The sequence below is a fragment of the Channa argus genome, chromosome 13, assembly GCF_033026475.1.
Source record: "Channa argus isolate prfri chromosome 13, Channa argus male v1.0, whole genome shotgun sequence".
NCBI lineage: Eukaryota > Metazoa > Chordata > Actinopteri > Anabantiformes > Channidae > Channa > Channa argus.
The window spans coordinates 11,411,953-11,438,553 of record NC_090209.1 but is presented as its reverse complement, the minus strand read 5'-3'; the positions used below and the strand labels follow the sequence as shown (position 1 = coordinate 11,438,553).

Here is a 26,601-nt window from a genome sequence, read left to right as displayed (position 1 = left end):
ATGCATAAAGTTGCCAACTACAACAAGCAAATTTAACAACTTTAGTGGGTGTAGGATTTTAGAAGATGTAAAGTACATGTACACTTTGTATTACTTCAGAAGACAGAAATTCAGAGCTAAATGGTGGTTAAAGCAACTGGCAGAGCTTCAAAGATGCCAACAAAAATAGGCAAGCTCAATGATAATGGTGCAAAGCTGATGTCTGTCAGAGATGGGCAGCCATTACTGTCAGCACATCTCAATCCACACAGAGATGCTGCTGTGATATGCTCATAAATACTGTAAAAGGGTATCCTTAAAAGAGAAATGGGCTCCTCTGACAAATCTTCTCTCACACTCTTTCTTTCATTTGTGTAAAAGAAAACAAATTAGATACTTCAGAAGTAGGCAGCCCTTCTTAAGTGGCCACTGCCATGCAGTAGATCTGGGCTATCCAACAATCCTTGTCCATTCCACCGCTGATTACCTGGATCAGTTAGTCAGAAGTGGCTCTATCTGTCCAGTTGTAGCATCACATGTGTAGGCTGTAGAGGTTTTACGCCTGTCCTCATTAAAACGTTGACACAATCTGCCTGATCACAGGGCTTTTATTGTGAAATCTTGCAGCAGAAGTCTGGCTTCTGACTCCGGGACGTTGACGCTGGTGGTCGGCTAGGGGGGAAGGGCCTACGCTGACTGGAACTGGGAACAGATTAAACTTGCGTAGTCTCACCACTTTTCTCGCTGTCCGCCTGCCTGCTCTTTGTGGACGGGCGGAGGGGAGAAGACGAAACTGTGATTGTTGTCGTCGGGAGCGTAGCGCCTTTCCAGGGCCTAGTGATGATTTAATCGCGGAAAACGCATACGGCGAAAGTCGACAGGAGCGCGAGAGGAGCAGCCCCAGCCGTTGGAGATGAGCGGTGGGGCCGAGATTGCAGCGGTGAGTACAGCACAGCACAGCAGCCCCCGCGACGTGTCGTTTTCCAATAGATTTTTCTCCGCACGGTAAAAAAAAAAAAGACTGAGAGGAGAGAAAGGGCACCGCAGCTAGTGCTACCTGGGCTTGTTTTCAGAGTTGAAAATCGGCCACGGACGCCTCTTTTGGCCCAGCGAAATGCTAGCACACACCGGCCCCCTTTCCACGCTGTGAAATTAGACAGACGTCTCAGTTATCCCACAACACATCTGCTGCCATTTGCCTCCAGTTGTGTTCCCAATATTGTGGTGGTTTTTATATGAAAAGGAAACTTTGTTTTCCTTCAGCAGGTTACAGGCCTGTTGGTCGTTTTAGAAACCAGCGTAAATCAGATTAAAGCTCTCCGCAGCTGGACCAAAGGTTGAATCTAGCTACAGAGAAAGTTATCTTGTGTGATTAGCTCAATCAACACGTTTTCTCTCTGCCAGACATTTTTACGAGGTAGCTGTCATTTATTTCCACTGTCATTCTTTTATCCCAGTAAAATCATATATATATTCTTGAATCCGAACATTTGTGTACCAAAATAGAGTATTTCAAATTTGACACGATAATGTGGACGTTTTTGAACAAATCTCTTGGGTTGAATACAACAGAATACATTTCCTTGTAATAGATTATTTACGACTTCAAACCAATTCACATTCGTCTAAAACAAATACTCTTGTCGCAAGTTCAAAGCATTTGAATTTTCATGTTTTGATATATGAAGTACACGGGTGTCTTTTGTGGCATTGTGTTATTTCCTACAACAGCATTTCTTGTGTTGTTTCATTATTTTTGTGATATTCTATGCACTAATAACCGATATTGGATAAATGTAAGTTTTAGAACTGAGTGTATTCAAAGCTTTTCAAAAATACTCAAACGTTCTCACAGTAAATACATGTAGATGTCTGGATAACTAACTGTGCTGAGGTATAAGCATGATTACATGTATGGTAAAACTTCTAGAATTGTATAGAATATGACTCCTCACTCCTGTAAGCATCATCTCTTCACTTCATTTTGTACACCACCAACACAGTAGAAGTCATTTGGGGATGTTTTTTTCATCGGTTCCCCCTCCCCTCTTCCCTGCTGTAGGTATCCCTGACTAGTTCTGGAGTGAGCAGATTGTTCTGAGAGGAAACGGATAACAAACAGAGGAAGTGAACATGGCAGGGACCCCAGGCTTCTTTTCCAATGGACCTGTTCCGTGGATGGACAACGATACAGAGATGAACAACCTGTACCGAGACCTGGAGCTGGGGACAGTACTGACACTGTTTTATTCAAAAAAGTCCCAGCGGCCAGAGAGAAGGACATTTCAAGTTAAGCTTGAGACCAGGACTATTATCTGGACTCGGGGCACGGATAAAATAGAAGGAGAGGGTGAGTAGCATGTTGACACAGACACAAACATACACACAAAAACAGCAATGCGTCCGAGAGCTGCTTGTGACCGTATTCATGCCACCCAAACTGGTTGGTTTACATACAGTCTGAAATATGAAAACTACAGTGTGTTGTGATGTACTTGATTAGCAAACAAAAGACTTGATGAGATAATGTGAACAGCTGGTGAGTGATGTCAGTCAGGGTTAAAGATTTCTATTCCCAAGTAGTTTAGATCCTTTAAAATGTAAGCTGTAGGTCTCTCTGCAACCCAATGTCACGGTGTTATTGACTAAATGCATTAACCATGCTTATGTGAGTATTTAAAGAAAATGTTGCAGTTTATCAGAAGGTATTGACACAAAAGAAAATTGAGAATCAAGAAGAATAACCGTAGAAACAAAAATGCGTTGTTCATTTTATATAAACACACATTTCTCTCTCTCTCTCTCTCTCTCTCTCTCTCTCTCTCTCTCTCTCTCCCTAAGACATAATGCCAAATTATTGTTTAACCTTTTAGCATTAGAGTAGATGTTTTTGTTAAAAAGCAGGTGTTGATATTAAAGGAACAACCTGAAACAGATAATTCACATTTTCAGAAAAATGTTTCCAGGAAATGTTTGGGCGCATTCCTAGCAATATACTGTAATTTGCTAGGAAGCTAACATTCAGGTTAATCTTTCACAAACCAGCATGTCTGGCTGAGGACATGCAGGGCTTCAATGAGTCTTTAAGTAGTCTGTCTCTCGGATAGCAGGATGTCTTGTGCACAGCTGCACTCTGCTCCGGATGCTGCAAAATGAGCACACATACACACACAAAAAAGATTGAAGGCTTAGGTGTGTGTGTGTGTGTGCGCGCGCATTTTAAATGCAACAGTATCATTTTCTCTGTAATGGTTTCATACACACATGAGCTCATAGGTGACATTTGATACTCCTCAAGCCGCGAAATTGGCCTAAGAGGCTCATTAATGTACAGAAATAGAATATGAGGGTTTTTACTGTAAGTATATGTTCATTTGGGAACAATTTGGCATGGTGTTGTTGCCGCTTATCAATGGCGGTGAGAAAATGATATCCAATCATTTTGAACACAGCACTTAATAATAATATAAAATACTAAAGTGCTAAGAAATGTGCCTATTTGCCGCACGATCAAAGTATAATTTGGACATTTTCTCTCCTTCTGGATTTATTTCTCTTCTTTAGTGGTATCATTGTATTTCTAGCTTTCTGCTCATTTTTCTCACATGAAGTTAGTCTTTCAAGTGGCAGCATATATTGAGCGCTTATGTTTATGATAGTGTGATGCAATAAGATGTATCTGATGGAGCAGGATGTGGTCCTTATTGGCGGTAACTCTGTTGGCATGTCATTAAAAGTGAAGGCTTAAATACCCAACATACAGAGACAAGCTTTTGAAGTTACAAGTTTGACCACACTGTACCTTTCACTGTGCATGACCATGTAGTTGGTTTTGAAACTAAAATTAGCAACATCACATAAATCAGTAAATATTATACAAGTCATCTTTAGAACTTTTGGTTTTTGAGTATGTAACTAAAAACAAAGCAGCATAAATGTTAACTGGAATCATGTTTGAACGTGACTCGTAGCTTGTCCTGAGCGAGCAAAGTAGATGCCAAGGTGAAGTAAAGGAGAGGCTTCAATCTACTGCAAATACAAATTATTACACCTTAACACTTACACCATTGCATCGGACCGTTTTTATGTCTACTGTAGGTGCATTGACAAGAAGCACTCGTAGTAGATAACTTTAGTTTGCAGGCTATAATTTCAAGACTGTTTAGTATTAAATATGAAGACATGTGCTGGGAGGTGATTTAAATGCGATCAGAAAATATTCTTGTATTCCATGCACAATGAGTTAGCGCTCCCTTTTATCATGTCTGGTTGGATTATAATCAGTGAGCAGGACTGCTGTATGGTAACATTGGCATTCGCCACCATTTTACATCAGTATAATGAAATGCACTGAAGGCATTTTTCATTGTTTTGTTAATTGGAATCTCCAGATAATGTTATTAGAGGTAGACACTATCACCTTTTTAAAGCTTTTGGATTTATTGTTTTAAAAAAACACACAAACAGCCAAAACAGTAAATAACACAACTTAAACCACATAAAAGAAATCGTTCAGCAAAATCTTCTGAGCACTTAACACAGCACAAAACATTGCAGAACTACAGGATATACAAGATAAGAAGAAGTTCATGTGTCAGGCTTCCCTGATGGACCAGTAATTCAGAACATTTACAAGCCGCACTTGGTGCTGTGTCAGCTGTCTCATTCACTCACACTGAGTCTTCCATACAGGACTAACTGAACCAGTTAGTTAACAAAAATGTGACATCCAGCACCACACAAACATTGACAGACAAGACACCCGAATTTCACACTTCATAAATACATGATATGTTACAGCTACTCTGTTAATGCTGCTGTAGGACAATGCACATTCATACAGTAACCTAACTCGCTTGTTTTGATGACTTGTAGCTTCATAGTCAATTATTAAATTACAGCTGAAGCAGTTTTGTGTTGATCAGTATTTATGTAGGTTTAGATAATTTATTAAGCAAACTTACCAAATAAACCTTTATTTCTTTTTGTTATGTAATTGTAAACTGAATTGTGCTTTTGATCAATGGTAAGACAAAACAAGACAGCAGTTTTTGTTTATTTATCAATCATTTAAATGTCACCTAAATTACCTGCACATGTCTTTTGAATCTGTCATGATTTTGATCAGCTTTTTCAATATCTTCTGAAAAACAAATGCACATACTTACTTACCTCAGGCATTTGATGTCATTTCTACCTGGCACACCACTTCTGTTGTCAATTACACATTTGGCTGTCTCCCCACTTTCTTCATGAAAATTAACAAATTAATTAGATATTAGCCCACAGGCAGCAATGGGTTTTACAATTAGCATCTGCTTTTAGATTGTTTATGTTTGACAACATTTAACTCACAATTATGTAAGAAAGTGCAACTTGTCACTTGAAAACAAGCCCACCTTGACATTTGTCTCACTCAATTTTTGTTGTATTGGAAAGAGGAACATAATCCATGTAGCTTCATGACAGTTATTTGTCATAGGGAAAGTCCTCTGCTTAATTTAGTCCGGCATGATGTCAAAGGATCTGATACGATCAGCTGATACTGAAGTCCACTTTGAAACACAATGTTACTGTGGGCTGAACAATAAATCAAAAATTTGAAAACCTGTAAATAACCATTTAAACTACTGCTGACTATGTTCAAAATATACAGTACAGCTTTTTATTTACTTTATGTTCACTGTGTCTAATATTAAACAAAACTGTGCATTTTCTGAAGTAATTAGGGCGGTAGAAATCCATCTGCAATATGGAATAATATACTGCTTAAGCCATATGTTTTTGTTTGATTAAACTTGAGTGAAGTATTAAGTTATCAGTCACTAAAGTTGTATGAAAGTCAATGATTGACCAATTTTTAAGCGCTGGATTTTTTTATAGAGGTAATGATAGTGTGTGTGTGTGTGTGTGTGTGAACAGTTAAATTCAGTTTTTTATAAAAAGTGTCCTCAAAATGTGGTATCAAAAACAATCATTGTTGCTTCTGAAACTTGTATATTATTGCTGGCGGTTTTTAGCAATTTTGATGTGGTTGGGTTTTAAGGAAGGGTACATGTTTTGGGGACAGCAGGGGAGAGCTCAGGAGGAAGTGTGGGAATTTTGTAGCAGGATACCTTCTCTCATCTCCTTTGGTAAGGTCACACCTCTGGCTAACTTTTTATTTCCTGCATCTGTCTGAGGAATGCTCTAAATATTTTGACTGAAATGATGAAACGTGTTAACATATCGGCCAGTCAGACCAGCTTGCTGTCAGCGGAAGTCTGCTGCTTTGTATAAGTAAACTGAGAGATAATGTACGATTAGAGGCTTTAGCTTGGTAAAATTCTGCGTGAGAAGACAAATTTATTTATTTTTTTTTAAGGCCAAGAAAAGAACATGCACATGCTCACCTATACGCAAGCACAGATGTGGTGTGTAGGCGACAAAGTACAGGATGTGTGGTTCAGGGGCAGGAAGAGCAACAGGAGCTAAAAGGTGTGTGTGTGTGTGTGTGTGTGTGTGTGTGTGTGTGTGTGTGTGTGTTGCTCTTTAATTGTTGCTAATGTCATTTAGCACTGGCAGCAAACTCTTGAGCTACCAGCCCACATTCTTAAAGTTTCTGTATACTTCCAATTGTTGAGTTGCATATCAATTATTTTCCTTGTCTTAGACACTTTGTATCGAAGTATCTGCATGAGGTTTTAGTTGTGGCTTCAGTGTGCTTAATGTAGAGGGGTTTGAAATACTCCCCTTTAAATTCTTATCTTTATGAGAGCAGGTTTGATTTAATCATTTAAGCTACATTAGGATCTAAAGCCAACTCGGCCTCATTATTTTTAGATGCTTGGTAGTTTTTATAAGGATATATTAATATTGTCTTATCAATAATAAAATACGTTTGCTTTGCTGACCCTTAAAAAGCAGTTAATCTTTTAAATGAATTGAAAATCTGTTTTATATTGACAGTCCAGATGTAGTGTTATGGGATAGGATTAATTTTATGCATTACAATGAGGACCTTATTCTTGGTCCACAGTTTGTATTTAATGTTTGGTGTATAATATGGTCATAGCTTTATATTCCAGGAAAAAAGAGTGATGCTCACTTGTTGAATGTAAATAAAATATAGGTTCCCTTATTAAATAATGTTACTGAATAACCTATATTCAATTTGAATCATGAAAAGAATCATAATTATTAAGATATTACTTTGGGGTTTTGGAAATAACTTTGGAAAACAAAGCAAACTTTAGGTAAAGTTCTGGTTACTATATATATAACCCTTGTTTTTGCTGATGTCAGTTGCAGGAGAAGTAAAACTGTTAGAGACTAGATTCTAATACTTTCTTGCAATCCGCTTTACTTTTGTCATCCTCTATTATCCGTAAATGGCTCTAAACCACAGACTTTTTGCCACCTCCACCTACATGCAAAGGCCAAATTGGTATTAACTAAAAGTACACACATAAGTACACTAAGTACCCAAATACAGATTTGGCTCCAATGCCCAATACTGCTATAAGCATTGGTAAATCTGTTTCCATATTGTCCAGCTTTTTCTATATGTTTAAGGGTATGGGAGTTCTCTTTTTAGCTAAATGTTGTATGTGTGTGTCTCTCTCTCCAGTTGATATTCGGGAGATCAAGGAGATCCGGCCTGGACAAAAGTCTCGAGACTTTGAGCGTTATGTGGAGGACTCTGCAGCAAGACTGGACCAGGCTCACTGCTTTGTCATCCTGTATGGCACAGAGTTTCGTCTTAAGTCGCTCAGTCTAGCAGGTATGCACAGAGACAGACAAGCTAATTTCTCAGATACAACCAGTGTGTTAGCATTTCATCTTATAAGGCCATAAACTACAAACCTCCACCATTTAATTGAGTAAATATAGTTTACATTATATTACAAAAACAAAGGCTGGTTTCTAAGCTTAAACCCTCTTAAAAAAGATCCAAACTTAATCAGATTTTTTAAATCTTTCTTCTTCCACAGCAACATCTGATGAAGAGATGACCATGTGGGTGAAGGGCTTAAACTCACTTGTGGCTGACACCTTGACGTCACCTACACCACTGCAGATAGAGAGGTAAACAACATGTACATAGATACACACAATATCCAACATATTAAATATGATATTAAATTGAATATCAAATATGTTAATTTTTGGTTTAGGTGGTTGCGCAAGCAGTTCTATGCTGTTGATCGTAACAGAGAAGACAGGTAAGTCACCCCAGTTAAAATACGTACAATGCCAAGTCAGTCAGATCACCCTCCCAGGCATATTATATACATCTCCGGTGTTTGGTGCACCAGTTGTGAGGCTTATTTTAAACTCTTAACATGTACTGTTAGAGTGGAAAAAGGCCAAATTGACACAAGGTTGGTAGGTGTCTGAGAGAGCTGTGCTGAGGTCTGTTGAAAGAACCAACCTCTCAGCCACACACCAGCACCTCTTCCTGCTGCAGGAAACAGACTGCAGAGGATGAAGGATGAAGAGGAGACATGCAGAGATGTTTGTCTGTTACATCCCTGACAAAAGAGCAAGCCTTTGTTACTATTAGGGCATTGTCTTATTTAGCCAAAATTCCAGGCTGTGTCGTAAAAGTGAAGCCAAAAAAGTCAGCAAAGCCTAAAGGGCATGTATTTCAGGGTGTCTGTAAATTTAAAAATTAAACAAAAAGCCTTTTTGCTTATTGTACAAGTGCATCCATGTTTTTCTTTGATTTTTCAACAAACCTGTGTATGTGTTTAGGATATCCTGTAAGGATCTGAAGAGCATGCTGAGCCAGGTCAACTACAAAGTGCCCAACATGAAGTTCCTCCGAGAGAAACTTCCGGTAACCTCCTTCCACTTGTCACAGGACCCCCCTTTCCAGTCAATCTCTCTGCCCACTTAATTTGTTCTTATTAGATTTAAGACTTATGTTAACTGTCATATTTCTCTCCCTCTCTTTTTGCTCCTTGTTTTGTAGGATTCAGAGCTGAGAAATGGAGATGTGCCCTTCAGCCAGTTTGCCCAGCTCTATCGCAGCCTCATGTTTGATGCTCAGAAAAATGTAAGTGCGATCATTTTGTTTCCACAGATAGTTGTGTCTGAGCACTTTCACCTCCCATCACCCCTTCTGCTGTCCTGCCAAGGCATCCTTCCTCCCCCATCTGTCTGTTCTCAAATGGCTGTTGGATCAATATGGACCAGTTAAAAACCCACCAAACCCCTCAGGTGGAGGCTATTAGGCCAAAAGCACACACTCATACAGAAGAGGAGGCAGGCTGGGGTCAGACCAAATCGATGACCTCAGTGTCCTCAATGATGAACCCTCCCCTTTCCAGCATGCTTGTATCAAGCTACATGACTATTACAAAACACAGTTAAAGCCCAGCACTTTCATTAACTTTTTTTTTCTTTTTGTCTCATCTTTCAGATGGAGATCCCATTTCTGCAAAGGTAGCTAATAACTAAATGCACACATGCACAGTGAATCTTTCTGCAGTGTCATAAATGTGTTTTTATTAAGGTGAACTGTCACTTTTTCTGCCAGGTTCATTGACAGACCAGAACAGAGGCTCTCCTTAGAGGACTTCAAGAGCTTCCTCCTGGAGTCTCAGAAGGTAATCCCTCAAGCTTTTGAACATCTAATTTATTGCAGATGTGTTAATTTTGCATGCTCCAGTTCATATGTATCTCCATTTGAATCCAGGAAATGTGGGCTGCAGATAACAACAAGGTTCAGGAGTTTATGTTCAGCTACCTGAAAGACCCTCTTAGAGAAGTGGAGCAGCCTTATTTCCATCAAGACGAGGTATGCTCACTGTCACCGCCTGTCAACCCCCCTCCCCCCCCTTAATTGTTTTCTCATTGTTACTGGGTGTTTTTAAGTTATGTTTTCTGAAAGCGCCCTTTGTCACAGATTTGGGTGGGAAATGCATATAGATAGACATGGATAGCCATGATCTTGGCCAAAAGCACGTCTTCCCACACACAGAAAAGGTTGAGTGTGGCACTGCCTGACAGCTCTGCAGAAAGCAAAGGCTGATTTTTGTGGTCACCATAAATCTATGACTAAAGAAAAAAGGAAGTATGTATGCACCGGTATACAAGTGTTGTCATATGCTCAACCTTAAAATAGAAACTGGGTGTATGTACTTTGATCAAGAAGAAAAATTGTTGATAAAAAGAGGTGTTACTATTTTTGACCTGCTCTGCGAGTCCATTAAAAGCCAAAGTGGTAATGGTCTGCATATAGCGTGTATATGCAGAGGGCATGTAGCGAACAAAATTTTTCCGGTTTCCCTTCAGATGGTCCATGGTTTTTAAAACTATGTAGCAATGATTACAGTTTTAGCACATGTGTGTTGAAAAAGATAAATGCATTAACGTGTAATGTATGTAGTGTAGTTGGGCAAATGCATAGCGAATTCTGAAGTCTTCACTTTCAGTGTGAAAGTTGGTGTGAGGCCTTTGCAGACATGATGAATTGTGGACAGTCACTTGCAATCTTCACAAAGCAGTTAAGTGCTCAAGAGTTTGGGGAGGTTTATACATTTGAAATTCAACCTTCTTCTCATTGCTCTCATCTTTCCTGCGTAGTTCCTGACGTACTTGTTCTCCAAAGAGAATACCATCTGGGATTCCTCCCTGGACCAAGTCTGTCCTGACAATATGAATAACCCCCTGTCGCACTACTGGATCTCCTCTTCACACAACACGTAAGGAGGGCAGAGTGGAAGGAATTGCTGCACACATTTACCCCAACTAGTTGTAATTGCAACATGGGAACTGTGAAATCTGGCATCCTTTTGTTAAAACCTCTAACTAAATAGGGCATTTGAATTGACTTCGTACATCAGATAAAAGTGTATTATTTAAAAGTCATGTTCCAAGAATGAGATGACTTGTATTTTACAGGAAAATTTATTTTTCCTCCCATTGAAAAGCGGTTGAAAGGGAGTTTAAATGATAACCTTCTGTGGTAGATGTGAAACAATACTTGTTGGAGCAGTGGAATGAAAACTTCATGTTGCTTTGATGATGTTTGAATTGGCCAAATGAATAACAAGTGTTTGGTCCAATCAACACAAGAGAAGGACCCCTTTCTATATGATGGTATTAGTATGTTTATGCTACCAGAAGAGGAAGTGTGTATATTTGTAATGCAGTCCCTATTTACTGAGTCCTTTCTAAAGACTGGTTAGATGTGTGTATTTTTGTGAGCTCTCTTTGACTATGTGTTTATTTATAGCTACCTGACAGGAGACCAGTTTTCCAGTGAGTCTTCCCTCGAGGCATACGCCCGCTGTTTGAGGATGGGCTGCCGCTGTATTGAATGTGGGTAAACACAAGTACATAGAATAGTTTTACCAAGATAAAGTGAATTACTACCACTTGACTATCAATCTCATAATTACACCAATCAACCATAACTTAATGACCACCCATCTTTGACCCCTCAGCTGAGGGATTCACTACCACTGATGCATTTCTCTGGTATCTGAAACAGAGACCTCAGATTATTTTAGTCCTCTTTGCAAGTCTTCTTTGCAAGTTGTGAGGTGGATCTGATATGACTTCCACAGTGGCTCCTTGTCTAATCACTTCCTGTGATTAGGAGTGTACACGCGCTACAATGTCAACATGAAGTGTGATTCATCAGACCAGACCTTCTCCCATTGCTCTGTGGTCCGGTATTCACACTCATATGCCTATTGTTGGCGTTTTTGGTAGTGGACATGGGGCAGGATGAAAACCCTAACCAGTCTGCACCTAGCAGCCCCAGTCTGTTCTGACACCTCTCGGTTGGAACTAGCATTAACTTATTCAGCAGTTTGAGTTACAGTAACTCTTCTATTAAGTAGGACTACGTGGGCCAGCCTTTGCACTTGAACACAGAGCACTAATTATTGCATAAAGGAGAACTGCATTCAATCAAAAAAACCTCATCCTAAAAGTAATGTAGGTTGGAGAGAGCATCCTGATTTGGGGCTGCTTTGTTGGACCACTTCCCATTGTGAAGGTAAAACTACTTTGTCAAGGTATCCTACAGGATAATGTCAAGGTAGCAGTCCGTAAGCTGGAGCTTAGAAAAAGCTGGGTAATGCAGCAAGATGATGAAGCTATAAATAAAGTAGTAGAAATAAATCTACAGAATGCTATAGACACAGTGTCATTTGGAGTGGCCCAGTCTGAGCCCAGGCTTCAACCCATAGAGATCCTGTTAAATGACCTCACAGGAGTCATAAACACCAGTTGTCCTGAGAATTTGGCTAAGCTCAGAAATGTCTGGAAGGAAGAATGGTCCAAAATTTCACCTGAACATTGTGCAAGACACAATGGAGGTGCAGGTCTAATTCACACCTACAGAAAGCACTTCAATTAGTCATTAAAACAATGTTCCCATTACTTTTCCTATGACTTTGCATGTTTAATGGGTGTGTTCAATAAACACATAGCAGATCATGACTGTGTCTGTCTTCAGCTTAGAAATGCTGTGATTGTTGACAATTGCGACTTTGGTGAAGATTAGATCAAATTTAATGACCAACTTATGCACAAGGAAGTTATTCACAGTGCCATTACTTTTGTTGCCACACTTCTTCCAGGTGCCAATATAATGGCATAATTAATTTTATTTACCTGTTATTCACCATATTGTTATGGCTGATGGGTGTAAATGAATAATAGCCTGCTTCTTACCCTGTATGGTTCTAACTGCATTATTGCTTTTTGCACGCCCTTACAACACACACACACACACACACACACACACACACACACACACACACACACAGACACGCACACACACTACATAACAGCACTGTTTGTTGCCTTTATATCAAATAGTTGTTAAGCAGATTTCTGTGAATAGGAATAGCTTTTTTTAAAGTGGCAATTTGCTTAAAATCCTTCTGCACATTAATAATGAATCTGCATTCGCATATACTTACTTGAGTAGCAGTGGCTCAGATGGTAGAATGGCCAGGGTGTCGAACCATAGGGTTGGAGGGGTCGAACCATAGGGTTGGAGGTCTCGCCCCGCTCTTCTTGATCACATGTCGAAAAGACAAAAAGTCATGTATACTTACGTCTTTTCATGCAGTATTATAGATTAAATTAATGTTTGTTTGTGTGTGTGTGTTTTTCAGTGGACTGCTGGGATGGCCCAGAAGGAATGCCAGTCATCTATCACGGACACACCCTCACAACAAAAATCAAGTTTTGTGATGTCCTCACAACCATCAAAGAGCATGCCTTTGTTACATCAGAGTGAGTCTCCATGAGTACAGCATTTCTTTTTACAGTTATCAGCGGTGAAGAGATTATGAAAGGATGACAAAGAAAGCGACGGCACGCAAACTAAGAAACAGCAGACAAAACAATGTAGTGACATCTGCAGTGACATCATCACTGGAGTGTCTAAAATAATAAGATCATACCTGTGATAGAGAATTTGTTCTCTATGATCTTTCCTCTAGATATCCTATTATCCTGTCCATCGAGGACCACTGTAGTATTGTACAGCAAAGGAATATGGCCACTTTCTTTAAGAGAATATTTGGAGATATGCTGCTGACCAAGGCAGTGGATATTGCAGCAGATGGCCTACCCTCACCTAACCAGCTCAAGAAAAAGATCCTTATTAAGGTTTGTAATCATAAAAAATCATTTAAACACATTTTTGGGTCAATTTTCCCTGCTGGAAAAAAAAAACAGTCTTTTGTATACAGTGTTCTGTCCTTTTCTTCCTCTGCCTTCCTCCCTCTGCATCATCTGCAGCATAAGAAGCTTGCCGAAGGGAGTGCCTATGAAGAAGTGTCTACCTCCACTCCCTACTCAGAGAATGATATCAGCAACTCTATCAAAAATGGTATCCTGTACTTGGAGGACCCCATTAACCATGTACGCACGTTCACTTTGTTCAATGAATTCTGGATGGCACCAGATGATAAGCTTGGAATATGTTTTTGTTTTTTTGGAAGTAGCTTCTAAGCCAAGTCTGCTGAGTATGTTGTCACTATTCTTAGATTCATTAAGATCTTGTGACTCACTACACTTTTCTGATTAACATCTATTTTATAACTGGGTCATGTGTATTCTTGAAGCCATTTTGACTAGGTTTCTCCTCTTAGTCTACTGAATTCCTTTTAATTCCTTCCATTAATTTGGAAACATTTTTAGTAAGACAAATGGATCCTCTAAATATTTAATGTAATTCAGACCTAATTTAACTGTTTTTCTCCATTGTCCCTTCTCTCATACCCCAGGAGTGGTACCCTCATTTCTTTGTCCTAACCAGCAGTAAGATCTACTACTCTGAAGAGACCTCCAGTAACCAGGGTAATGATGATGAGGAGGAGCACAGAGAGGTCAGTATATGCACATTGCACTTTGTTAACATTCATAAACAAAATAAACAATACTGTATTTTGTATAAGGCCTTTTGAGTTATTTTTGCATATGGAGAGAAAAATGTAATGCTGTGAGTTAAAAACCATCTTCCTCTCTTTTCTAATCCCTCAGGTGTCTAATGGAATGGACCAGCACGTGACAGAGAAATGGTTCCACGGGAAGCTGGGTGCAGGGCGAGATGGACGGCAGATTGCTGAGAGACTCCTGTCTGATTATTGCCAGGAGACCGGAGCTCCTGATGGCTCATTCCTGGTCCGAGAGAGTGAGACCTTTGTGGGAGACTACACGTTGTCTTTCTGGTAAACATGATTTTGCATTAATCATTCCTGCACACTTCACAAACTAGCTGCATTTATTTGGCAGTAATGTGCTATAAATAGGACAAGACTATACAGACAAGCAGCAGAACCTCTGATATTACTCACATATATGAAAAACTTAAGGAAGTTGGCAGTTTTAATCTTCCAGCTCTAATTTACTGAAATAATCTTCAGGCATGGGTGACAGATCCAATGCTGTTTGGATAGTGTTGAGCATTGTCTGTGAATGTTGTTTTTAAATCTTGCTTACTTACCTATACATGCAGTACCTGTATATGTGTCATTAATGGCCCTGCTTAATCAGCTGGCACACCTCATTATTTTAAAGTAAAACTGAAAGCTTTGTCCTTTTTTGGGGAAAGATTAGAGTTTACTAAATTTAAATAGATTGAAAAGTAATTTTTAAACCTCTTTCCTATTGAGATGGTATTTGCTGTTTAAAGTAAATAGCTGTGTTGTATGTCAAAGCAACATCAGTTTTGTCCTTTTGATGTGGCACGCGCACTGTATCTGTCAAGGGGAAACGTTTTGTTACTCGTGCGGTGTGTGTGTTGTAGGCTTAAATCGTGAGAATACCTGGGTGACACACAGGTAGATCAATAAACTTCAGTCTCTATCATTTATTGAATGTGATAGTTGTCAAAGTTAGTAGTGTGATTATACACCTTCTCTCTGCTAATACATATGCTCTGCAATAGTGGAAATATGTTAAACCTAGTTAATCTGATTCACACAATAAAATACAGTGTTTAGATACTGTGAGAGGGTGGTGTTTTTTAGCAAGGTTTTACCTGTCCATAATTACTAAAAAACAAACTTATTTTTAATTTATTGTCTCCTCAATGTAACACTACACTGCATCAGGCGTTCTGGCCGGGTGCAGCATTGTCGTATCCACTCTCGGCAGGAGGCAGGCAGCCCCAAGTTCTACCTGACCGACAACCTGGTGTTTGAAACACTGTTTGCCCTGATCACCCACTACCAGCAGGTGGCACTGCGCTGCAATGAGTTTGAGATGAAGCTGACTGAGCCAGTGCCTCAGACCAACGCCCACGAAAGCAAAGAGTGAGTGTTAAACAGCTTTCTAACAGATTAGAAAGAATTTTGAGTTATGAAGCACAAATGATATGCTCATCCAATCCAAAAACTGGAGATTTAAGATTTTTTTTATCCTTGAAAGTGTAGACTGGTAGCTGATGCCTTTTTAACTAGAATGAACAAAAGGTGTTACTTGAATAGCTCTGTCCCTGTAATTATTTTCCTTATGTCTCTGTTTGGTTGTTTGCACCAGGTGGTACCATGCAAATCTCTCCAGGAGTCATGCTGAGAACATGTTGATGAGGGTTCCTCGTGATGGGGCTTTCCTAGTAAGAAAGAGAGCAGAACCCAACTCATTTGCCATTTCGTTCAGGTACTTGAATTCTAATATATTCTAAGCACTTTACTTTTAACTTCCTTTTTAATGTAAGGGAAGGGTGCACATTGATCAGTTATATTCCTTAGCAGTATCAAATAACTTCATGGCAATTAATATTGAGTCTTTGGCTTCACCACAGGGCTGAGGGTAAAATAAAGCACTGTCGGGTGCAGCAAGAGGGTCAAACTGTGGTGCTGGGTACCTCAGAGTTTGACAGTCTAGTAGATCTCATCAGCTACTATGAGAAGCACCCCCTTTATCGCAAAATGAAGCTGCGTTATCCCATCAATGAGGACACACTGGAGAAGATAGGCACTGCTGTGAGTACCACACTACAGAATCTCATCTGAAAATTATTAACATGCCTTTTTGGTGGAATGGGTGGGATTAACACACTGTTTATTGTCCAATAGGAGCCAGACTACGGGTCACTTTATGAGGGTAGAAATCCAGGCTTTTATGTGGAGGCAAACCAAATGCCCACTTTTAAGGTGAGTTTCCACAGGCTTATGTATAATGAAATTTAGCTTTTTGCTAAAGAGGTGTGTCAGAACATTCTGTTTTGCCCTTTGCAGTCCACTGTGAAAGCCATGTATGAGTATAAAGCCCAGAGAGACGATGAGCTCTCCTTCACAAAGAATGCCATCATCTCAAATGTTGACAAACAGGAAGGAGGATGGTAAGTGACGAGCATCACAGTCAGTCAGGAAGTGGCGGTTAATTATCTGTCTACTTTGATCATAATTGTGACAGAGCCAGGGCATATTATAAGGATTAATAACACAGAAATGAACCCATAGGAATAGTTTTATGTTTAACTATTTTTCTATTTTTTTTTTAATAAATGGTTGCAATGTTTGGGTCCATTTAATAGCAGCAATATATGTCATTACATATGCACATTCCCCCTCTCGTCAGAAATCCTAATCACCTCTCTGTGTCTCTCAGGTGGAAAGGTGACTGTGGAGGAAAGAAGCAGTTTTGGTTTCCTGCCAATTATGTGGAGGAGATCAGTCCATCAGCAGCGGAGCCTGACAGAACGGTGATGATCATAGCTAAAAACTGGCGGCAACCACTGCACTTTTGTACATTTAAAGTAAAATGAGTGCACTTGCCTACTCCACAGGGAGGTTGGGCCTTAGTTAAGATGCATATGTAGTGAATATTATATTATATTATTATATTATACTTCAGAGAAAACTTCTTTTCTCTGTCAAGCAGGAGATGACAGAAAACAGCCCCCTGGGAGATCTGCTGAGAGGAAGTGTGGATGTTTCTTCCTGTCAGATTGGTGAGTGGCCCCTCGACTTCCTGTTTGACTCTGTGCTGCAGGCCTGCAGAGCAAGCACTCCTCTTGCTGCAGGGAAACCTTCTTTTGTGGGTGTTATCAGTTTTAGCCACTTTGAGTAATAATAAAACCAAATGGGAATGAATGAATATCAATGTTTTGTCACAGCTCTGTATTTGGTATTTTATTGACATCGTACAGTCTACTCAATACACACCCATTAAAGTTGGGACATGCTTCCATGCATTTTGTTTCCTCTGCTAACTTAGTCTCTCAGCCTCTTTTTGCCTTTGGATGGTTCTTTGGCCCTACCTAGTGGTTGCTCAAAGAAACCTTTGCATGGTCTAGCTAAGGCTGCACCTAACGATTATTTTGTTTGTCAATTAATCTATGGATTATTTTCTCATTAATATCTGTTTTCTAATTAATACGTACAGATGAATACAACTAAATTAATTTACTTAAAATAAAAAAAATAATCAATCATGTATATTTCATTACAATAATATAATAAAGCATATAAACATAATAAAGTATGCAATGCAGAGCATAATTCCTATATTCATATTATCAGCAGATTTCTAGATCACTTCTTAGCCACAATTATATACTTAACCTTTGATCTATTCAGCTCTGTTTTAGGGTACAGCAGTTAAATTCTGACCTTGTGCTTTGCGTTAGGAGAAATAACTTCCTTTCAACTGGCCTGTTTCTGTGCCTATGTCTGCAGAGCGGGCAGGTGAAGACTCAAGAGCCATAACAAATTGTTATATTAGCTAGAGTAGAATTTGATATTAGCATTCATTAATTAGTTGGCAAGTGCCTGTTATGAAATTGTTGTTTTTCTTCTAATCTTTTTTTAAACCCCATTAACCATATCAGTGAGTACTACCTACATAACAAAATCTCATGTCTTCACTACAATTCAACAGCCTCCACAATTTAATTATCTGCTCTGAGTTTGAATACAAAGTATTATCACTTTAATGAAGGAGGATTTACTGTTGGATTTGACTGACTTAGTTTAGGCCCAATAAACTTAAAACTGAGTGGGAATTTATTCATTCATATCTACAACAGCAAAGTTCCCACAGAGACTCAATGTTCCCTTAATAAAATGAAGCTGGGTGAGTTTAAGAAGCATGAACACGAAACCAGTCCCCGCAGACTGTGAGGTCATTCAAATTTGAGAATTTACGATTTCTTACACCTACATGGCACTAAATATAATACAGGCATTTTTCACCTTGTTCTGACATCGAACAGTACAAAAGATTGATAGATTTTTTTTTTTTAGTTCATACAAATAATAAGTGACTTTCAACCATTTATTAAATACTTTAATTATTAACAATAATTCTTGTCTAACTCAAGAAACAGTATTGTCTCTCCATATCGGTCTGTGTTCAGGCTTTGTTTTGTTCCACTACATTTTTGGATTTTCTTCATTTTGCATAATATCAGTTATTTATATGAATTTTTTTTTCTCCTGATTCCTTTCATTCTTAATCTTTTTTTAAACACTTTTCTTTGTTTTCTGTTCAGTTGTGCGTACTGAGGGGAAGGGCAGTAGATCCCATGTCTTCTCCTTGATACCGACAAACTCTTTGCGGGCCGGCCCAGTGCTCGACATTGCTGCCACCAGCCAAGAAGAACTCAAGGAATGGGTCAACAAGATCCGAGAAGTCGCCATGACTTCAGAAGCCAAGGTAATTATTTCATGGCTCACAGGAAATGGCAAAGACTCATGCTGATGTTTATGCCACATTGTGGATCAAAGGAGCAGTCATAACTTGCAGTTTGCCCTATAATACCCATAACTGGTATTTAGGAAACACTGATTGAGCAGTGGGATGTTTGTGAGTAATGACACTCTGCACATTCACACGTGAAAGCTGGTTTGTTTAGCTCAGCCAAGTGAGCAGGGGTGGATGAGGGAAGAATAGTTCTGTTGCTACACAAACTGAGAAGTGACGTGTATTGTTGTCAGTGCAGCTGTAAAGTTATGTTTTTTGTTCTTTAGCAGGAGGAGGGGAAGATGATGGAGAGGAGAAAGAAGATTGCACTGGAACTATCTGAGCTGGTCATCTACTGTAGGCCTGTGCCATTTGATGAAGATAGTAAGAATTACACACACTCATGAAACTGCAAAGATGCAATTTAAAACACACTGGAGCAGACATGTGACAGATTTCATGTCTGCAATAGGACACAATGATCCTATGTCCGATAACAATACTTATAGGTCAGGTGAGTCTTCTCTCTTTGCCTCCTGTAGAGATTGGCACAGAGCGAGCCTGTTTCAGGGACATGTCATCTTTTCCTGAGACTAAGGCAGAGAAGTACGTCAACAAGATCAAGGGAAAGAAGTTCCTGCAGTACAATCGTCTACAGCTGTCCAGGATCTACCCTAGAGGCCAGAGACTAGACTCCTCTAACTATGACCCACTGCCCATGTGGCTCTGTGGGTCCCAGCTGGTAGCGCTCAACTTCCAGACAGCAGGTATCTATGTTCTTGTCAGAGCAGATTATCAGTGTGGACAAATGCTTTCACATGCCCTCTGGCCACATTATTTTAAACTTTCCTCATCTTTGTACCACATGTAGACAAGCCCATGCAGATGAACCAGGCCCTGTTCATGCTAAACGGAAGGAGCGGCTATGTCCTTCAGCCGCCCATCATGAGGGACGATAACTTTGATCCATTTGACAGACATACGCTACGAGGTGTTGAACAAGTCATGGTAGAGATAGAGGTACAATAGTTTGAAAGTGTTTGCACAAGCAGTGCCATTATGCAGTGGTTCTCCAAATGTGAGGAGTACCTCCTCAGCCAGGTGTAAGGGGGCAGAGTGAGAGATTTGATGCATACTTACATACTTGTTTTCATCAAACATAGTATGCCAACAGGGTCAGCAATAGGAACTGCAGCATTTTGTTACAAAACTCCTCAGTGCTATTTGAAACCCTTTGCACCGGACTGCCAGAATTTGCATTAGAATCAGTACTCCTTCATGAAGATGATACACGTGTCATACACGTTATTAAATCCAGTATTCAGTTTTAGAAACTGTACAGGATACCATTGTCTTCTATGTCCACTGAGTCTATATCCTAGTACAGACCTCCCTACAGTGTTCTACTTACTGTAGAAACCATACTATATTTTGGATGAAACAAGTGAAGTGAAAACATTTAGCAGTGACCTTTTGTTCCTCTTTTTCTCTTATGAAGGTCCTTGGCGCACGTCATCTGCCCAAGCATGGACGTGGCATAGTTTCTCCTGTGATAGAGATCGAGGTGTGCGGGGCGGAATATGACAATGCCAAGCTAAAAACGGATTCAGAAAGTGAGAGCTCCTCTAATTTTAACCATGGGTCCCTATGCCAGTAAAGCTATACTCTGCCACATCTGAAGAAATGGGCAGTTACTCTTTACAGGATTCATGGACCCTTCTGTAATGTCCTGTCTTTTCCTAGAAAAACAGGAAGTTGTACAAATGGCAATATGTTGGAATAAAGCAGGAAAACATTGCATATTGTGAACATAGTTCATACAGCGTGGTTTAACCAAAGAAGAAGCACTGTTTTAATCTAGTCTTTGACTGTGATATAATTACTCAGAGTTGTATTAACAGTAGTGGTGGATTTGTATTGTACATTTCCCATCTCTTACAGTTGTTTTAATATAATTTAATTTTTTCGCAGCTGATAATGGTCTGAACCCCACGTGGCCCCGAAAACAATTCCAGTTTACAGTGAGCAACTCTGCTTTTGCCTTTCTGCGCTTTGTGGTATATGAGATTGACATGTTCAATGACCAAAATTTCCTGGCTCAGGCCACATTCCCCATTCATGGTCTAAAAACAGGTACACAACACAAAAACACACACTGAATTGACCTAAACTTGTGTTGCTTCCCTGTGATGTGATAAGACTTTTGTCTTTGTCTCTTTGCATTGTACCAGGCTACCGGTCAGTACCTCTGAAGAACAGCTACAATGAGGATCTGGAGTTGACTTCTCTTTTAATTCATATGGATATCATCAGAGGCAGGGTGAGGTACCATTCTTTGACTTAACCTCTTCTGTGATGTCTTCACTATTAACAAATACAATTTTTCTCAAAGATTTGGTTTGGTCAGGGAAAAAGCATTAACTTGTTAACTCTAGTATGTGTGTTTTTTTTGTTTTTTTTTGTTTGTTTTTTTACATACCCCACACATCCTTTACTTCACTCTTTGGTTAAATTTACATGTTTCTACACTAACCTGCTCGTTAACTAATTCACTGAGTCGTAGTTCAGTTGGTAAGGCCACAGGGTCTGTAGTTCGACTCCTGGTCCCCCCTGGCTATGTGTCAAAGTGTCCTTGGGCAAGACGCTGAACCCCAAGGTGCTCCCGGTTGGTCAGGTGAGCACCTTGCATGGCAGCAACCACCATCAGTGTGTGTGAATGTGTAAATGGGAGCATAAGTAGCATCATTGTAAAGCGCTTTGGATAAAGACACTATAAAAGCAGACCATTTACCAAATACACCAGCCTGACTGACTGTTGCTTATATATTATTAAAGGCTTTTTCATACTTGTTGCACCTGGCTGTCGATGGTAATGCATATTTTCTCAACTGACCATACACTACAAGTGTCTGTAAGTCTATGTGTTGACCAAAAAGTTGTTTCCATGCAGTGTGAGAGCACTCTCAGTGCATACACTGCAGACACATGGACTGTTTATTTCAACAGTGTTCTTGTTAAAGGATAGCTTTGCACATTTTCTAAATTAGTCATATTTTCAACAATGCCCATATTGACGCTTAAACCAAGAATGAGTCTTCCCTACTCGCTGTAGACATCTGTCATTCTGAAACCTGGATTAGCATGTTTGTCTTTGCCTCTTGACCTCTGTTGTTGTTCACAAATGATTTAAAAAAAAATCCTTTATCCTAAAAAAAATCCTTAAAAAATCTTTATTCTTAAACTAGGGTCTAAAATGTTGAAAAAAAAAATACCCTTATATACTTTTCAACATTTCCAGCTGTAGTATAGTAAGAGGGTATGTGCACTATGGACACTGACCATTTCTTAAACTCAGAGCAAGCAGAAATCATGAATTGGCTTTTAATAATAGGAGCGGGTATGTGTCCATATTAGAGAATCTAGTATTTACTGTACGGGCCTGAGAGTATCGATCTTCTCATCTAACTCTAGGCATAAAAGTGAACATTTCCCGAAATGTCAAAGTATTTTTTGCCTTTGTGCTTCTATAGGAAATCATAACAAGATATGGGTCAACTTTAAAACCATGAATGGTAAAAATGCCTGGAGTTGATGCTTTGGCACCTTAACCATCATTGTTCCTCTCCCTTCAGGATGAAAATGTAGAGGTTCTCAGCCCATTCCTTGCTGTTGGGGCTACGTCGGTGTCAGCTTCTATGCAAGCAGGGCGTGAGCGTTTGGGGGATTTGAGCTTGGTGTCTTCAACTTCCTCTAGCATATCTCCTCTTCCCCAATCACCTGCCCAGGCCATGGCCTACAGGGGAAGGGAAGGCTCCTTTGAGTCTCGCTACCAGTCCCCTATCGATGACTTCAGGGTTGCTCAGGACCCACTGTTGGACCACATGGACCCACAGAACAGAAGGTAAGTGTCTTTTGTCTGGAGGTTTGTTTGTGCCTGCACAGTGAGTTTTGAAGCTGTAGAAGGATCCAGACGTCCTCCTGTCTTTGTCTTCACCTCAGGATTCTGCGGAGGACCAGAGTGGGTGGAGAGAACCGTGTCTAAGTCCAAGCCAATCAGGATTCTGTTGTACCCTGATTGCCCCCACCGCCCCTCCTCACCCAGTCGCCTCTCCTCACCCTGTCGCCTCTCTCTGTACTGATGATGTCACAAACTGCTGTGAACAGTGTTTCCATGGAAACGCCCACCACTGCTTTGGCCTACATTCAGGCAGCTTTCCCTCCCTCCATTCTTTAACTGCCACCCGCCTCCCTCGTTTTCCCCTCTCTGCTGCCCACCACTCGCCTGACTTGAAGGAAGGACTTGGCTGTATGTGGGGGGGCAACAGGAAGCTGACCACCACAGACAGGAAGAAGAAGCGGACATTCACTTGAGAACAAACACATGGCTGAAAAAGTTCCAGCTCTGGACTGGTCATTTGCAGGGCGGGTCACATTCTCATGTTTTAGGTGTGCACAACAGCTGCTTAGAGGAGGGAAAGGTATCAGTTAGAAACTGTCTCCTGGTTAAGTTTCTTTGCTCCTCTCTATTTGGCGCGCATATATAAATAATGTTTTTTTTCCTGCTGTGCTGTTGCCCAGTAAACAGCAGCAGCTGACCTGCTCTCAAAGAGCTCCTCTCCATGTTTTTAATGGTTATAATTATTTAAACCTTGATTCATAATGTGACTTTTCATTTTTTATTGTATAGGTGTAAAACACGAGGGCTCTCTACTGCTATTTGTAATGACTGTCTATTCTCTGCTTTTTGGAGGAAATTATGCGCCTTCAATCTAACACCCTAATCCAGGAGGGATATGTAATTGTTTGTCTTTTTTGAAGGCACCAGGAAGAAGTCATACTCTGTTTATGTTGGAAACATTGGGAGAAAAGACTAACTTATGTTCTAACATAGATTCCAAGAAAACTGCACATCATTCCATTTTCCTCTACAGCCTGACACATTCAAACATCTGTCTGCCTCACTGAATCTTACTGCTCAGTAATCATAGAAGATCCAACACCTCTCTGTGGATTAGAGCAGATCATGTTGATTTAAACAGATTTGTACTGTGAGAGATAACCATGTTCAAAACTTTCATTTTGACTTTTTTTTTCAGTTTTTGCTTGTATCCTCTGTCTGTCTTTTAATGGCAGAACAGTTGTCCAGTCAATTGAGTCATTCATAGGGCTACAAGGTTACATACTGTTAAACTATATGATGCAAAGTGGTTTGCGGAACAAATACACACTCACATTGCTATTCAACATTGCAAATATTTTAAGTTTGTCTTTATTCATACATAGAATTGGGGATATTTAGGCTGGAGGTTGTAAACTGTGCAGCCTTATGTTCGCAGGTTTCTATAATTCAATGTGAAAATGTGAGTATTTTTATTGAAATAATGGCCCCTTTTATTACGTCTTAATTTGTTCACAATAGCTGTAACTCTAACTGGCACAGCGCTGTGGATATCTTTTAATTCAGTATTTTTGATACGGTTTAGTACCAATAGATGTCTTAAGAAAGGTTTTACTTAACCAGATTTTAGACATAATTTGTTGACGTGTGTACAACACCAGTTGGGAAAGGGAAAAAAAAACAGTATTGTTGACAAATAACTCAAATTCTTTGTCTTGTTGCCACAACGTTAAGGGACCATTGGTGTTTGTGCAGCCATGATTCTGCTTTCCAGAAACCTGAGGATTCTAAGTTGCACTACCATGAGATACAGTTAAATTCCCAATACCCATGAAATTAATGATGAAATTTGCAGAAATGGAGACTGTGTAAACACCTGGCCAGCAGCATATAGTGAATGTTGAATGCTACAAAAGTCAATACTAACTTTAAATCTTGATTTCTACTCATAAGTGTTTGTCTATCTTGGTAATCAGGTTTTTATGGAGGAAAATGTTTGTAAATGTGCAGGGAGTTCTCATTTCCTGCATTTGTGGTTTGAAAGGAGGCTGTGTAGCTTAGTTTCTGAAGCTGATGGTTGACAAAGGGGCCTGTGGGTAGAGGTCTGAGCCTTTGTGAGCCCAGACTGTGCTTGTGTATAACTGGTGGTGGTATTTTTCCAGGTTTGTATCAGAAGCAGTGTTTTCTCTGCCTTTATGTTTATAAGTATATGATGTAAACTCAGTATTCTCACTCAGTGCTTGACCACTGAGACGCCTAAGCCATATGGTATAATTTACGATGAAAGCAGGGACAGGAGTGATTACTTAAGGTCTCACTATAAAACAGAATTTGTGTGTGTGTGTGTGTTGGCACCCCATTATTAATTCCAGAGCTCCTCCATATTGAGTTTAGTTTCCCTCCAGTGGTCGATGAGTGGTCTTTGTGGAGAGCTATCCCTCCGATGCTGCATTTCTATTTGCTGACATGTCTGCTAATGTCTAGGTGCCTCCATCTGTGTACACATCACAATAAAGCCACATCATTCACCTTCCCTGCTGGGGTTAAAGCACCTGTACAGCCATGGTACACCCACACAGGTGCTGTCCTTCTTTTGTTTAAACCGACCTCCTCTCTGCATCATGTAAGCATATATAGACAATGTTTAATTGACATGTCCCTCGCTCTCCTGCTTGTTGTTTTTTTTTTTTCACCTGGTATGGTGGCAAACTTACTGTTAAGAGGTCAGACACCTGTGTGGGTGTACATGGCCCTTATGTTTGTTTGTTTTTTAACTGAGTCTCATTTAAAACAGTCTTTCTGTAATGTGCCTAAACTATGGAGAGGAAAAGTATCCATTTTAATTTTGTCTTTCATATGAAAAATATTCAAGCCTGAAAAGTGAATAAATTACTTACTACTTTATACTATGTTTTTTTTTTTTCCCCCTTTTACTGGCTTTATGTACTAATTTAAATGTAAATTATTCTGTAAATATAAATGTTGTCTGTGCAGCAGTTAGTTGGTTTCATTTAACTTCAGATATTGTATCTCAGGAGCAATTATTCTTTTTTGCACTTATACAAATACAGCAAATTTAGCCACATTAGTTTGATGGGTGTTATTTCCCTTTTTTTTAAAAAAGTGGCTTTTAATAGTCAACAAAAGTGAGGTGGGGCTAATGTTTTTGCAGGTGCAGTCAAAAAAGTGTTAAGCAAGTACTTAACAGGGGCGACTGTGGCGCAGGAAGGTAGCAGTTGACCGGCTCCTCCAGTCACATGTCTAAGTGTCCTTGAACAAGACACTGAACCCCAACTTAGTTGCTCCCGGTGAGCGTTGTCCAGCTGCATAGCAGCTCCCCCATCTGTGTGTGTGTGTGTGTGTGTGTGTGTGTGTGATTGTGAGTCTGAATGGGTGAATGAGAAGCAGTGTAAAGCGCTTTGAGTGCCAATAGGTAGAAAAGCGCTATATAGGTGCAGAACATTTACTATTTACTTGTTATGGGAATCAAATTTAAATGGACTTTTCTAAAATAAAAACAGGTAAGTGTAACGGTAATTACAGGAAACAGTTATTAAATATTACTGCAGTCCAAC

The 26,601-nt window shown here is 39.7% G+C and overlaps 1 protein-coding gene across 1 annotated transcript; it reads left to right on the top strand.

Moving 5' to 3' along the window:
• Positions 1–661: 661 nt before the first annotated feature.
• Positions 662–26,022, top strand: plcg1 (phospholipase C, gamma 1). The gene is made up of 33 exons (XM_067528547.1): positions 662–919; positions 2,042–2,329; positions 7,589–7,741; positions 7,953–8,046; positions 8,136–8,183; positions 8,716–8,800; positions 8,936–9,019; positions 9,386–9,408; positions 9,503–9,572; positions 9,662–9,763; positions 10,552–10,670; positions 11,204–11,289; positions 13,104–13,224; positions 13,434–13,602; positions 13,735–13,857; positions 14,223–14,324; positions 14,479–14,666; positions 15,552–15,752; positions 15,979–16,098; positions 16,244–16,424; positions 16,518–16,595; positions 16,680–16,783; positions 17,053–17,146; positions 17,326–17,395; positions 18,938–19,101; positions 19,416–19,512; positions 19,671–19,895; positions 20,000–20,148; positions 20,627–20,741; positions 21,100–21,261; positions 21,360–21,448; positions 22,761–23,029; positions 23,128–26,022. Exons 2-33 carry the CDS (start codon positions 2,113–2,115, stop codon positions 23,168–23,170), a joined length of 3,945 nt encoding a protein of 1,314 aa, XP_067384648.1. The 5' UTR covers positions 662–919; positions 2,042–2,112; the 3' UTR covers positions 23,171–26,022.
• Positions 26,023–26,601: the final 579 nt, after the last annotated feature.

What these genes read in the sequence shown, in the direction of transcription:
- plcg1 (XM_067528547.1), top strand. Translation starts at nt 2,113, where the DNA reads ATGGCAGGGACCCCAGGCTTCTTTTCCAATGGACCTGTTCCGTGGATG. An exon ending in TCCTCCGAGAGAAACTTCCG is followed by an intron (nt 8,801 to 8,935) that starts GTAACCTCCTTC and finishes CTTGTTTTGTAG; the next exon opens with GATTCAGAGCTGAGAAATGG. An exon ending in TGTTTGATGCTCAGAAAAAT is followed by an intron (nt 9,020 to 9,385) that starts GTAAGTGCGATC and finishes CTCATCTTTCAG; the next exon opens with ATGGAGATCCCATTTCTGCA.